This window comes from Puntigrus tetrazona, chromosome 20 (assembly GCF_018831695.1).
Source record: "Puntigrus tetrazona isolate hp1 chromosome 20, ASM1883169v1, whole genome shotgun sequence".
Taxonomy (NCBI): Eukaryota; Metazoa; Chordata; class Actinopteri; order Cypriniformes; family Cyprinidae; genus Puntigrus; species Puntigrus tetrazona.
The window spans coordinates 20,745,178-20,758,423 of NC_056718.1; the positions used below are offsets into that span (position 1 = coordinate 20,745,178).

The window sequence follows — 13,246 nt, forward strand, 5'->3', positions numbered from 1 at the left end:
TTTAAACGAACAAATATCACACGGTTGATCATCAATATACCTTTATTTTCCAGAAGATAAAGTACTAAAATAAACACAAGTTTTAAAAAAAGTCATTTTAAACAAAGAAACTGTACAAAAAGTTCATATATACTATAGTATACTTACAGAACAGTCTACTGTCCAAAAAAGGCACTAAATTCTTAAATGGGAGATACAGATGATTCACAACAGAATGTTTTGAAATCATAGAATTATTTGATTCAAACAATCTTTAAATTCATAGTTACTGTCTTCTGTTTATTTATACAGTTGCTTTTATAAGCCTATAGATTTTTTTGTTTATAGACGTATGAAAATGCACTCTGAGGAACTAAATGAAAAGCACCCCCTTTGAACCAGCAGGGTTACGATACAGAATAAAAACGTTCGTTGCTCTGGAATCGAACACTTGAGTCAACAGAACGAGTCATTCGTGGAATCTGTATGTCGCTTCGAGATCGTGTAAATGTCAATACTTGACGTCATACTGCAGTTTGGCACATTCTGTCATGTGTACAAAGACAAGATACATGGACATCTGAACACATTTGAACATTACAGCATTAGAAAATGACCTTTTTTTGTGTATCGCTGCAATGTTTAAATGTAAAACAAATTCTAGTATAAAAAAAAAAAAAAAGGTGGCATGGTTTTTTTTTTTAATTCCTTGAGTGAAGGGGGTGCTTGATCTGAATCAGACACGCTTCAGGAGACTGCTCTGAACGTAAAACATAAAAACGGTGTAAAATAATCTTGAATTATTATTAAACGAAAATTGTCATTTCATAAATATCAATTGTACACAGGAAGATAGAGGAAGGATACATAAACTGGGCTTCATTCATGACACGGACAGAACCAATGTCTGTTAGTATTCTTACGGGTTTGATCATGAATGTAAGAACGGCTCTACGAATCAATCGTTCCGCTCGTTTCAGTGAATAAAGCTCAGCGAGAGGATAAAGTTCTTTTAGAACCTTTAATTTAAAAAAAAGCTACATTTTGGAACCAAGCTTATGTTAGATGAGAGTTCAGACTCTCGAAGCTCTGTGGCAGCAGAACAAACATTTATCAGTCAGTCTCTCGTGAACAGTTAATAACACTGTGAAATTTTGATGTCATTTCACAATAATAATAATAATAATAAAGCTTAGTGGGAGTTTGCACGCGGTAATTCTGACTGCTGGCAACTGGAGCCAAAATTTTAGTGGAATGATTTTTCACGCCGGTGTATGAAAGCGGATGCTTCGGTCTTCAAACTTTGTGTGAAAACGTTGCATGTAAATAAAACGGAAAAGCGAAATAAATAGAAACATAAGAATAGCGCTTTAATGCAAACTGACTTTGGGTAATGCTGGACACTTCACGGTTGAAAATAAAGAAAGCTTGCTGTCTGCCGACTGAAGTCTCTCTTTGCAGGTTCATTTAGAGTCCAGGAGACTTGAGCTTTTGCGCAGAATAAGTTGCGCTTTGGTGGTTATGTAACCATATCTTTCAAGTTTCATTATATTTATGGTTCACCTCCCCACCCTTTTGAATTCAAATTAAAATACAGTATAATGCAATTGGATAAATATTACTATATATCCAGGTTAAATTTCATCCACAAACCAAAAGGAAAATAATATAAAATTACATTTTGCATTCTGAAGATTTTTTTTTTTTCCATAGAATCATAGCATTTATGACTTTTTTTTTTTTTTTTTTTAATTATTGTTTTTCAAGTCAGCATACAGTAAGTATAAGATCGTAAATGTTATACGATTTAAATATATATTTTCAATATTTTTGTAATGGACAATTTGCTTTAAAATCTGTAAAATAATATTTAATGCAAAATATATTAATTTCACTTTAATTTTGTGGTGAAATGTGTTCTTGAAATGTGTTTCTGTGAGATGCACCCAATTGCTGTTTAATGAAATCCCTCACAAAAGTAAAGTAGGAACGTTAAACCTGTTAACTGAGAGCAACTGTAGTTGGAATGGAGAAGATCATGGATCCAGAGCAGAAATTCACAGAGACTCACCTCTCTCCTAAACCATCTGCCTTTTAGCTTATCTGTGAGAACGAGGGAATGAGGGAGCACACAGACAGGAAGCACATCGAACATTATACAAGTTACTGGAATGAGGTACGAGGTTTGGGTCAGCGAGGGTTCGGGAGGCTTAAATAAGAGCCGCGGGTGATGGCCGAACATCGTGGAACGACCTTCCACTTATCAGTTCCTGTCAAGAGTGTGTGTGTGTGTGTGTGTGTCTAGTGGTTCAGCAGGAGTGTCGGTGGCAGGCGGTATTGGATTCTAGAAGCTTGAGACAGAGCGTTGATTTGGTCATTGCTCCATGAACACGTCTGCAGACGTCCACACACGCACTCATCGATCCTCCCTCAGTCGTCATCCAGCGACTCTGTCTTGATTTCACCGGCCACGCCCCCCGGACGGGACAGGGCGAGGATGCTGTGATTGACAGCTGCCATCTCCACAGCCAGAGAGATGGGGTCCTGGTGGTCTGCGTGATTGCCGGCGTCATCCTTAAAGAGACGTGTATGTGAGTTAGCAACTGTGTCGGTGAAACATGAACCTTCTTTTGTAGTGTGCTGAAAGGTAAAAAACTTAAATTCTACGTTTTTTTATAACCATTTAAAAAAAAATTAAACAACAGCGATCGGTCAATAGTGATAATTATATCATAAAAAAAAAAAAAAAAAAATATATATATATATATATATATATATATATATATATATATATATATATATATATACACACACACACACACACACAAAACATACACAGTCACACAAACTTTTATTTTGTATGTGATTATATATTATGGATGCATCTGTCTGATACTGTAATTTTTTTGTGGATCGAGTATCGGTCAGACAGACATTCTTAATTCAATCTTGAACGTATACTATTGTGTTATTGTCGAGCCCCACAAAGAGCATAAAAACATTATAAAGCACTATAAAATTTTTGTGCACTAAAGTATTCTGAAGCTTGTTCCAATGTGAAGTACAGATGAATATTTGCAATATAAGTTTTCTCAGCTGCGGCTGTCCTCCATTTAGCATTCAAACTGTGTGCCGCGTTTAGTTACTAAAGTCAAAACAATTAAACTCTCAAGAGATTTAAAGCTGTCAAGAGAACTGCTCATTATAGCATCGTGCAGATTCAACACACTAAGCATCGATATCCTTTCCCCTTTGAACTTTTTCTTGATGCCCGATCGCTGTGACTCCGTTGTTTAAAGCACATCATCCAGCGCTTTGTGCCTGTCTGTATTAAATCGTATTGTAATACGCAATGAAAGATTATTAATAGTCTTTCTTGTTCCGTTTATCTACCACATTGCTGCCTTTATTACTGTGCTCTTACTGTAATGTACACCACATATTTCATTTAGCCTTTTGGGGGGTAATTCAGCCTAAACTGATTTGGTGCATGTGATGAACTAGATTTCAAATTGTTTTAGATTTAAACCGCCCATGCATACATTTACAATTGCTTATAAAATACTTAAAAAAAAAATTCTCCAAAAAATACTTTATATGAACCCTTATCCTCTTTGTTTTCATGAGATACCTGTGTTGGTGAGGTGGGCTCCAGACGGTAGTAACCGAAGGGTCTGTTCACTCCTCTCTTTTCAAAGTAGGTAACATCGCAAGCCTGTAATGAAATCCCTGATATCAGCTCTAGCGGTAGTGTTAAATATCCCAATTTTCAGCATGAAATGAGTCGTTTGATTCTCTCACCTGCTCGTTGTAGTCGTTAGCGTCGATGTCGTCGCTGTTGGAGTGTCCTCCGGGGCTCTGCACGTCTATCCCGTGACTCTCCAAGATTGTGGCTTCTTGGAAAAAAGACCCTGTCATGAAACATCTGAAACTCTTTAAAAACCACTACCACAACAGACGATCATTAGCAAACGATTTACTGCTAGCAACCGAACCGGTGAACTCTTGACTGATTTGAACAGGTTTCTTCATCAGGAAAAAGTCCGTACTACATATAAAGTAGAGCTAAAACCATAATAAACTAAAAATATACAATTTATGAATAAACTACATGTGAAAAAGAGTTTACTTGATATACTATTATTGGCAAAAAATTAGTGCTGTCAAACAATTAATTGATTAAACTAAAGTTTTTATGTAATCTGTGTACATTTATGCATATATAAATACACATGCAGCATATATAATTTTATATTATTATATTTTGAAAATATTTACATGTGCATATTTATATAATTTATATATTTAATATACAAACCTATATTTTTTTTCCTTCAATATATATACACATGTGTGCGTATTCATATGTCCAAAATAAATATACACAGTAAACAAAAACAACTATTTTAGATGCGATTGTTTGACAGCTTCCCCAAAAACCGAATAAATAAATATAATAACATTACAAAATAACTATAAAAATAAACTGGAAAATAAAACACAGTACCGATATTGGCCCTCCTCTTGATCTCTTTGCGTCGGTTGGCAAACCAGTTGTAGACTTTCAATGATGTGACTCTTTCCAAGTCAGACAACTTCTTTCCTAGGCAGGAAAAACAAGTTTGAAAGGTCAAAGTTGATTGCAAAAATGCAAATACAGTATGTAATTTGTAGTGCGATATATATGCAGACAAACACAGCTGTGCGGGTTCAGACACCTGGTTTCTGAATAACAGCGTTGCAGGCGTTGGCGATTTCCTCTCGTTTGGCTTCATCTGGATACTGATTATCACTGAAATAGCTGCAGAGAGAACAACGTGTAAACAATGCACAGTTATCTGTACTAGCCTGGTTGACACGATCTGAAGTGTATTTTATGTGAATAGATTTTATTCCGGATTTGAAATGTTTTGAGGCGTAATTTCTCAGACGCCTCACCTCTCCATCACAGCAAGACATTCCTTCCTCCAGGTGAAGCGGCTGCCTCTGCGTAGACGGAAGCTTCCAGGGGCGGAGCTTATGGGGGGCGGAGTCTGACGCCACTCCATTTCATCCAGAGATACAGGGGTGGGGCGCATATTTAATGTGGCGCCTGAAAAAAATATATAAATAAATCGTACATAGACTACCATTCATAAGTTTGGGGTTGGTGTGGTTTTTTTTTTTTTTTTAACCGTTTGAAAGTCTCTTCTGCTCACTTATCTTGCATTTATTTGCTAAAAATGCAGTAAAAGCAGTTATATTATTAAATAACATTTGATTTAATTACTCTTTTCTATTTAAATATGAAAAGTTCATTTGCAAAAACCAATCTAATTTTATTATTTTTTTAAATTGCTCATTCCAAGTAATATTGTTTTGATTAACTAATAATAATTCAAATATATACAGTTAATTGATTTTTTTTTTTTTTTTTTTTTTTTTTTATATAAAATTTTTGCAATCATCTCAGATTACATGTTTTTGACAAAAACATTTTTAGTGGATACTTTTTTTGTGGCATTTATCGGTTTTTGCAAATTAACTCTTCATAGGTTTTATCAAAGCAGAATTTTCTGAATCATTACTTCAGTGTCACATGATCCTTCAGGAACTGTTGTGCGGCTTCATATTCATACCATACTTTTTTTCAGGATCAAGTCCAAAAGAATAGAAATGTTACATTAGAAGAATGTAATGCATCCTTGCTAATCTCACTGACCCCAAACTTGTGAATGGCACTGTATTTAAACATTTTAGCCCGTGATTGAGTTCACCCTTATCTTTCTCCATTTATCAACCTACGGTAAAACAAGCAAAGTTCATTAACCTGGCGTTGTCTTCTCCAGCTGATACCAGCGATAGAAAGCTCGTTTCTTCTGTTCGCTGAGATCTGAGCCTTGCTGGAGGAGCCAGTGAGAGATTCTGCTCTGACTGATGCCTAACGCACAGAAAGATTCAAAACAAAATCGATGAAAAATGAACGCACAAGTCCGAGTTAAACTGACAAACAGAACAATAACAAAACATCAGCCCCGTCCTACATGAAGAATTTTATTCTGGTTTGGTAACTCCGGTTAAATCTATCGCACGTTCTGTCCTCGCTGAAAACAGAATGTTTTAATGCCACAAAACGGTAGTTAATCAGAACATACCGTTTAATATAAATCTACTGTAGGCGAAACAGGATTGTGAATAATTAACTGTATAGTGGCGAGTGGCAAAATTAGAAAGCAAACAAGCAGAAAAAGTGTCATCTGTACATTTGTTGCAGATGTGAATCATACGGATGGAAAGTTTAAAGACTTATCGTTTGTTGCATCGCACCTGGGTACGAGTGTTTCAGACTACCACCATGCAATCATTTTGACTCTCGTGTAAATGCTTCAGTACACAAGCGTTATTTGAGCCGTGAAGTCTAAATTGTCTATATTTAAGCTGTGAAGTCTAAACCCTTTAGCAGTGGGACTACTATTCTTGGCCAATGAACTTCCTGTGGTTTACAGAGGCAAGGTCAGTTAGGAGATTGTACCGCACTATAGGACATTATTAAAGACGAGACAAATAAATAACACTGCATAACCTTCGCTAAAATAATACTGATTAATAGGTTATTTATTTGTGAGCGGTCTTATGCTGTTTGGTTAGCATTTTGTTCATAACCATTCTGAAGATTTCTTACAGAGGGGTTTAATATATATTGTTACTCGATTTTTTTCCCTAAAAACATGGTGAAATGCATTTTTTTTAATCCCTTTTCTTTTTTTTTTTGTATTTATGTAGTGCTAAGAATTCCAAACATTTACTCTAATATATACAAAAAAACACTTTTCTTTTCTGATAATGTATGCAAATGATTGGATACAGTAATAAACCATGAAAATGTACAATGCTTTTTAATTTAAATGTATACACTTTAATATATTATACATACCTATTGCATTGAGTAATGTTAAAGGAATAGTTCACGCAAAAATATAAATTACGCCATATTTTATTCACTCCGAAGCCAGAGGTTTTTTAAAAATGTATTTTAAAAATATCTTCCAAGCTTTGTAATGCGGGAGGATAGCAGCCATTATTCCTGCCCCAGAGACTAGCATTGTAAGTGTGTATTTCTGTAATGACTGCTGCCGATTGATTGAACATGATAACAGGGTGATGAGGGACTGACCTGTGACCTGAGCCACCACAGCCTGTGAGATGCGTCTGTTGCCCAGAAAGGCTTTGATCTCCTCCTTCACCAGGGTGCTGTCCCGCCTGCACACATCACAGGACACAAACGTGATCGCTGCAATTCAACACCACAACAAGATGACGTCTGTGTGTGAAGATTCATCACCAAATGTCTCAGAGCAGAGTGACCCTGCTTACACCCGGTAAACACAACCACACACCACCAACGCTCGTCCAGGACATGTTTCCAGAAGTATAGAGTTTGAATCGGCTTTTACTTTACGGCAGCAGGTTTGTCTGTTTTTTTTGTATGTCTATACAGTTTTTTTTTTATTCTTTTTTTTTTATTTGTCATTTTATTATCTTATTAAGTTGCAGAAATGTTTGTGAAATGAAAAAATGAGAAATGTTTCTTTTGGTTATATATTACACAATTAGCTTGCAAAAAAAAAAAAGTTTCCAGTTAGTGTTTTTTTTTTTATTTTTTTTTTTAATCTCAGGGCTCCAGGCTGCTGCACTAAAATAGTTGCTCATGTATATAAAATAAATAAATAAACACCAGTAGTAGTAGTAATAATAATTAATTAATTTAAAAACAAAATAATAATAAAACAATAAAAATAATGTATTAAAATTGCAGTTATATTAAATATGTAGGTAATATTACTTAAAATCGAATTGACTTTTATAATAATGGTCAACCACTAATAAAAAATAATAATGCTAAAAGGTACACACTTTATACTGCACCATAAAAACTGCACCAACAGCTTTGTGTTTTATTAATTTTGCTGTGTTTTTGCTATTATGTTAGTTCTTGTTTGTTTTTTTATATAATATAATACTATTTTTAGAAACTTATTTCAGTTTTTTCTTTATATTAGTAAATCACTAAATAAAAAAAGTAGAAATGGTGCTGGCTGAAAATGTTATTTTATATATATATATATATATATATATATATATATATATATATATATATATTTTTTTTTTTTTTTTTTTTTTTGTATTAATAAACATTTTCCAATAGTTGACCCTGACTGACCTCATGAGCTCCTCCACCTTGTCATCTATATCCAGGTCCTCCTCTGACCCCTCCAGCCCATACGACCTCACGGCCGCCGCACTGTTCACTGGGTAACGGTTTGGCGACAGCTTCCCATTGGGTGTCGCCGCCAAAGCGTCCCGACCGTTCTGCGCCATGGCAACCAGAGAGACTGGCGAGGGTAAGACGGCAGGTGGAGACGTGGCGTAACTGTTGCTGGGCGACGGCGAATGATTACCGTGGAACTGCGTTTGCGTTGCTGTGGAAGTGGTGGAGGAGGTCGCCATGGTGGCATTGCTAGTGTTATTTGAGGTGGGTGTAGTGCTGGAGGTGGTGCTGTTGGTGGCGTTGGAGTCTGACGGGCCGCGCCGGCCGAACTTGTCCCCGTGCTCGCGGTCGAGCCGCTCCAGGGTGTCCAGCGCGTGCACGATCTCGGGTTTGGTCATACCTGTGCGCCGCAGTCTCTGCAGCAGGTCAATCTGTTCGATGGTGAAGCGTGGCTCATCTGTGTAGTGAGACATTCTGACGGGACACAGAAGAACACAATGCTCATCAGTCACATGTGCATCAATGGCTGCTGTCAGAAGAAACAAACGGATGCTACACTGAAAACAGACAGATTGCATACTGACAACAACTAAGCATTCTGGTTCATTCATCTCAGAGCTCCAGAATGGTCACAAACTTCACAACAGTATGCAACAATAAATATTACTGACTTGTAGCAGCATTGCAACTCTGTTAAGTGCATTAGTTAATGGGCTAATAAAGTACTAATGTGTGTGTGTGTGTGTGTGTGTGTGTGTGTACATACATACATACACACACACACACACACACACACACACACACTAGTACTTTATTAGCCCTAATCCCTTTATTAGCCCTACTCCTGCCCAATACCTAAACTTAACAACTACCTTAGCAGCAAATTAAGAATTTATTGAGAGAAAAGATGTTTACCTGTTCTAAAGTGTTACCACTTATTATATATATATATATGCTTTCAAATGCATATTTATTCTGTATATATTTATTATAGAACACACACATATATTATGCAAACAGAAACATTTATTTTGGATGCAATTAATCGTTTAATTAAAAGCACTAATAACGATTAATTAAAATATATATATATATATACAGTATATATAAAAAAATATATATATATATATATACAGTATATATGCAATATTACTTCTGCCTTTTAAAATATTGGTCAACCACTAGTAAATAAATAGAACAAAACAAAAAGCTCAATATTAATCAACCAACCACTAGTAAAACAAAACCTAAAAACTCCCCAAAAACTGTGAGAGTTTAATAATTATGGATAATATTGCTGCTTTCGATTATTCATCTCAGGGTTTGCTGTTATTATTATATACAACATGCAACTTCGTAAGCATATTTTTTTGTATAAATATTTTTAACATCTAATGATTATAAGGAGTCATTGTTCAATTAAATGTTTAGAGTTTAATCAGTGCATTGCAATTCAGCATATTTGCACAATGCAACAATTACCAGACTGGTTGTCTTTAATAAACACAAATGACTCTTAGGTGTATTAGTTAATGTTTATATGGTTTAAATCAATCCAATGACTTGCTTACTGAACTGTTCAGAGCTTATACTAAGTTACCAGCTCAGTTTCATAGGCCTTTGTTTTTTTTGGGTTTTTTTTGTCAAACTGTGTCACAATGTAAACAGCAGGTCGAACGTTGCATTTAGGGATGCAGGTTGTACATTTACTTGCTTTGCACAGCTTTCTAATGCATACTTTCTATAAGAATCAGACGAAGGAGCAAACCCAAAATTCACTCAAACGTGACGAGACTTAGATCCTACGACAAACCAATGAATTATCATAATTTCAAGTGCTCCGCCATCTCATGGCAGTCAAGTTATGATGATAAAAGCAGGATTCATCTGACCTACTTAAAATTCTGTTTATCCAAGACGGCTTTCATCAACAAGCACAAGCAATTACTGTCGCTGTTGTCAAGGAAACCATACCACCCAATGACGGATGGAGTTTATGTAACTCCAGATTAAAGCGCAGAATGCAAATATGGAGCATGCTTTGTTTAACCTTCTAATCTAGAGCACATGGTTTTATATTAAGCTAATGGTTACGCGTGGTCTTATTAATACCAGGCGGTAATAGATTACTAACCAACCAGGTTACAGGTTACAATTTAACTATGTTCTTCCCACTTGAACTGCAAGTAAAATAGCTATGTTGAGCAATAATAATAGTGATGCTTGACTGTTAATAATCTTTACTTTATCTTTGTTACAGCAAAAATAAATGGGAAAGACTGTGGCGACCCAGCGGCCTTGTGGCAACTGCTCTTCCAACTTAACCATTCCAGTATTACAGCTGGTTTACTGTGAAATTCCTCACTGGTTTGGGGTTTTCCATTATACCAGACCTACTATATTTACACAAGTTAACCGTTAACCTTATACCGCTGGAGCACTCGCCGCTAAAAAAAAAAGGCTCAGCGAGCTCTTGTAAAGCATAATTGCTTCCACTTAGATCTCAGATGATCCTTATAAAAGTCTGTGATAGGAACGTGGCAGCCGCTGTGGGTTTCTAAAAATATATCACCGCCAGGCTTTTGACTGAGGCAGAAATTGTCTGCGTGATGAAAGATACAAAACGCCGTCGCCGTCTTTTGTCATGCATGTGATCCTCCCCCTGACATCTCTTAACATGCACAGAGGGTCTCACCCATAAGCCCTGCTGCATTAGTGATCATGTGGCATTTAATACTGCAGGCGTTCACTGCAGGGCTCTTTATGAGGGCACAGCTGCAGAGACTGCAAGTCAAGGGTGCAGTCCTGCACCGCATGCACACGTGCATCAGCTCATCTGACTGCATCCACACAAGTCAAATGAGTTCACTGAGAGCTTTAAATAATAATCCACATGAGAATTTGAGCGCCCTTCTTCTTTTCATTTAATAACTCCTGCTTATGAAGACACGGCCATTGTGAAATGCAAAATTAGACTGAATGTAGCAGGACAGAAAATGTCTTTTGCACTATTAAAACTTGACATTCTAATATTTGGATATTTTTTACCATGTTTAGTGTCCTAAACCTTGCAACAAACAGTAGTATACACTACAGAAGAGTTTCTGTAAAAAAAATTATGAATTTAATTAATGGTTATAGAGGAATGGTTTGGCACACTTAAGTGTACATTTGATCTTTAAACCTGGCAATATCTAAAACACATTGAAACGGACATGATTCATTTTAACAGCTTCCTTGCTTATTTACTCATTTATGTGTTGCAACAGACTTCACCAAGAGCTTCTATAAATAGTAAGGTGCATAAAAAGAAGAAAGAAATCTTTTTCCATGCATCTGAACGCTTCTCACATCCTCAGACAGATACTGGAAACTCAAGTTATGAATGCAGATCAGAACAAGTCCATGCAGCAAACTCATGATCTATGAGGATTATTAGCAAATCACTTTGGTTTAACTTCATTTCCATCTGTGCACTGCATGAGAAGGGGCTTCGGTTGACCTTCAAATCCCAGACTTTGTTTTCAAGATATGTATTTTTTTCCTAATGCATGTCTCATGATAGTGATAAAAGCAATGATATACGCCCATCATCTCTGTGCATGGAAACTAACAGCGTATCCAAAAAGACCGCCAGCGTGCAAACGAAATATAAACATACATATATTAAGCAAGCACTTAATTAACAATTTAAACTAGACACACGGGGTATTTCAACCTATATAAACAAAAAAAAATAAGTTTTGCACGACCAATCTGGGTCCTGACATTTGCAAACAGACAACAAAAGGGCTTAAAATAACACATGCATAAACAAACAAATCTCAGTGTTATTCACATTATTGTTTATGAATATTCATTAGTAAATATGACGAATATGCACAAATAAATACATGAGTTCAGCACTTTCACACTAGGAAAACTGCCTACATAACTCACTGAGTGACTGTTCTATTACTATACAAACTATCTAGACATGTGGACAAGCCTGTATAGATTTAAACTAGATGTATATGTCGACTAAGATCAGATCACGAAGCGTGTTTTAACAAGATAAACAAAACGAACTGAAATGTCCAGGCGGCTAGTTAGCTTAGCACGAGCCAGCACAAAACTGACTCTCCTCAAGGATAAAATCACATTTCCTACCTGGAATGAGGAAAATACACAAAATCTCAGCGCAGCAGATCATTTAATGCGCTCTGTCAGGCGATGAAGATGATATTTTATGTGATGTTGTAAGGAAGACTCGCCCTGACTGACTGACTGACTGTCTTTGTCTGACTGACAGCAGCCGCGCTGACGTCACGCCGCACGCCTCGGAGCGACTCGGGAAATGTAGTTTATAACGAACGAGCCTCCATAGTGAACGTGATTGTCATAGATAGATAGTGTTTCTTTATTTTACTTCAGTCGGGCTTCAGAAAAGAAGCGGCGAGAAATTCCTTAACCGGAGGTGTCCTTAAATTAACTTTACAATACGTAAAAGTGTGTTTAAAGTTCACTTTAAAGTAGTTGCATGAGGTTATGTTATTTGAGGAGGATAAACATTCACACATCTTCAGGTACGCTTCACATTCTTTCCTGAAATGAGAAGAAACAATAAAGAGTGTTATAAAAAGTAACTAGGGACAGTATAAATTGTTCCTAGTAAAAATTTGTATCATCAAATATATATACGAAACCACTGTGACTTTAGTTGTTTAATCTTAAACCATTGACATTACCTTAGAAGTTCAAGTAAATGCTGGAGCTTTTCGAAACTCATCAGTTATACCAAAGGTTCCCAGTTCCTAGTGGTTGAAATTTGACGTCAGATACGGGTTTCAGAAGTGGGTGTGGTAAAATGACTCGACAGCGCCACCTATACATGTTTACCTAACATGTATTATGTGTACCTAAGGCTACGTTACGCGTACATGTATGAAAATCGGTAAATAGATTCAACACACTAATACCTACAAAAAAGTCAAGTTACAGCAAAATCCACAACCCAACAGGAAGTCGGTAATTTTTAAT

General features: G+C 36.2%; 1 protein-coding gene across 3 annotated transcripts; it reads right to left on the reverse strand.

Moving 5' to 3' along the window:
• Positions 1-24: 24 nt before the first annotated feature.
• hmbox1b (homeobox containing 1 b) lies at positions 25-12,557 on the reverse strand. Of its 3 annotated transcripts, none has more exons than XM_043218861.1 (10): positions 12,377-12,557; positions 8,180-8,701; positions 7,133-7,218; positions 5,789-5,899; positions 4,918-5,071; positions 4,698-4,780; positions 4,487-4,582; positions 3,781-3,890; positions 3,611-3,694; positions 25-2,553 (listed from the first exon to the last, which is right to left on the reverse strand). In XM_043218861.1, exons 2-10 carry the CDS (start codon positions 8,698-8,700, stop codon positions 2,410-2,412), a joined length of 1,389 nt encoding a protein of 462 aa, XP_043074796.1. In that variant the 5' UTR covers position 8,701; positions 12,377-12,557; the 3' UTR covers positions 25-2,409. The 3 variants fall into 3 exon arrangements, with proteins under 3 accessions (XP_043074796.1, XP_043074798.1, XP_043074797.1); XM_043218863.1 differs by having other exon boundaries at positions 3,781-3,872; positions 12,377-12,556; XM_043218862.1 differs by having other exon boundaries at positions 3,781-3,875; positions 12,377-12,556.
• Positions 12,558-13,246: the final 689 nt, after the last annotated feature.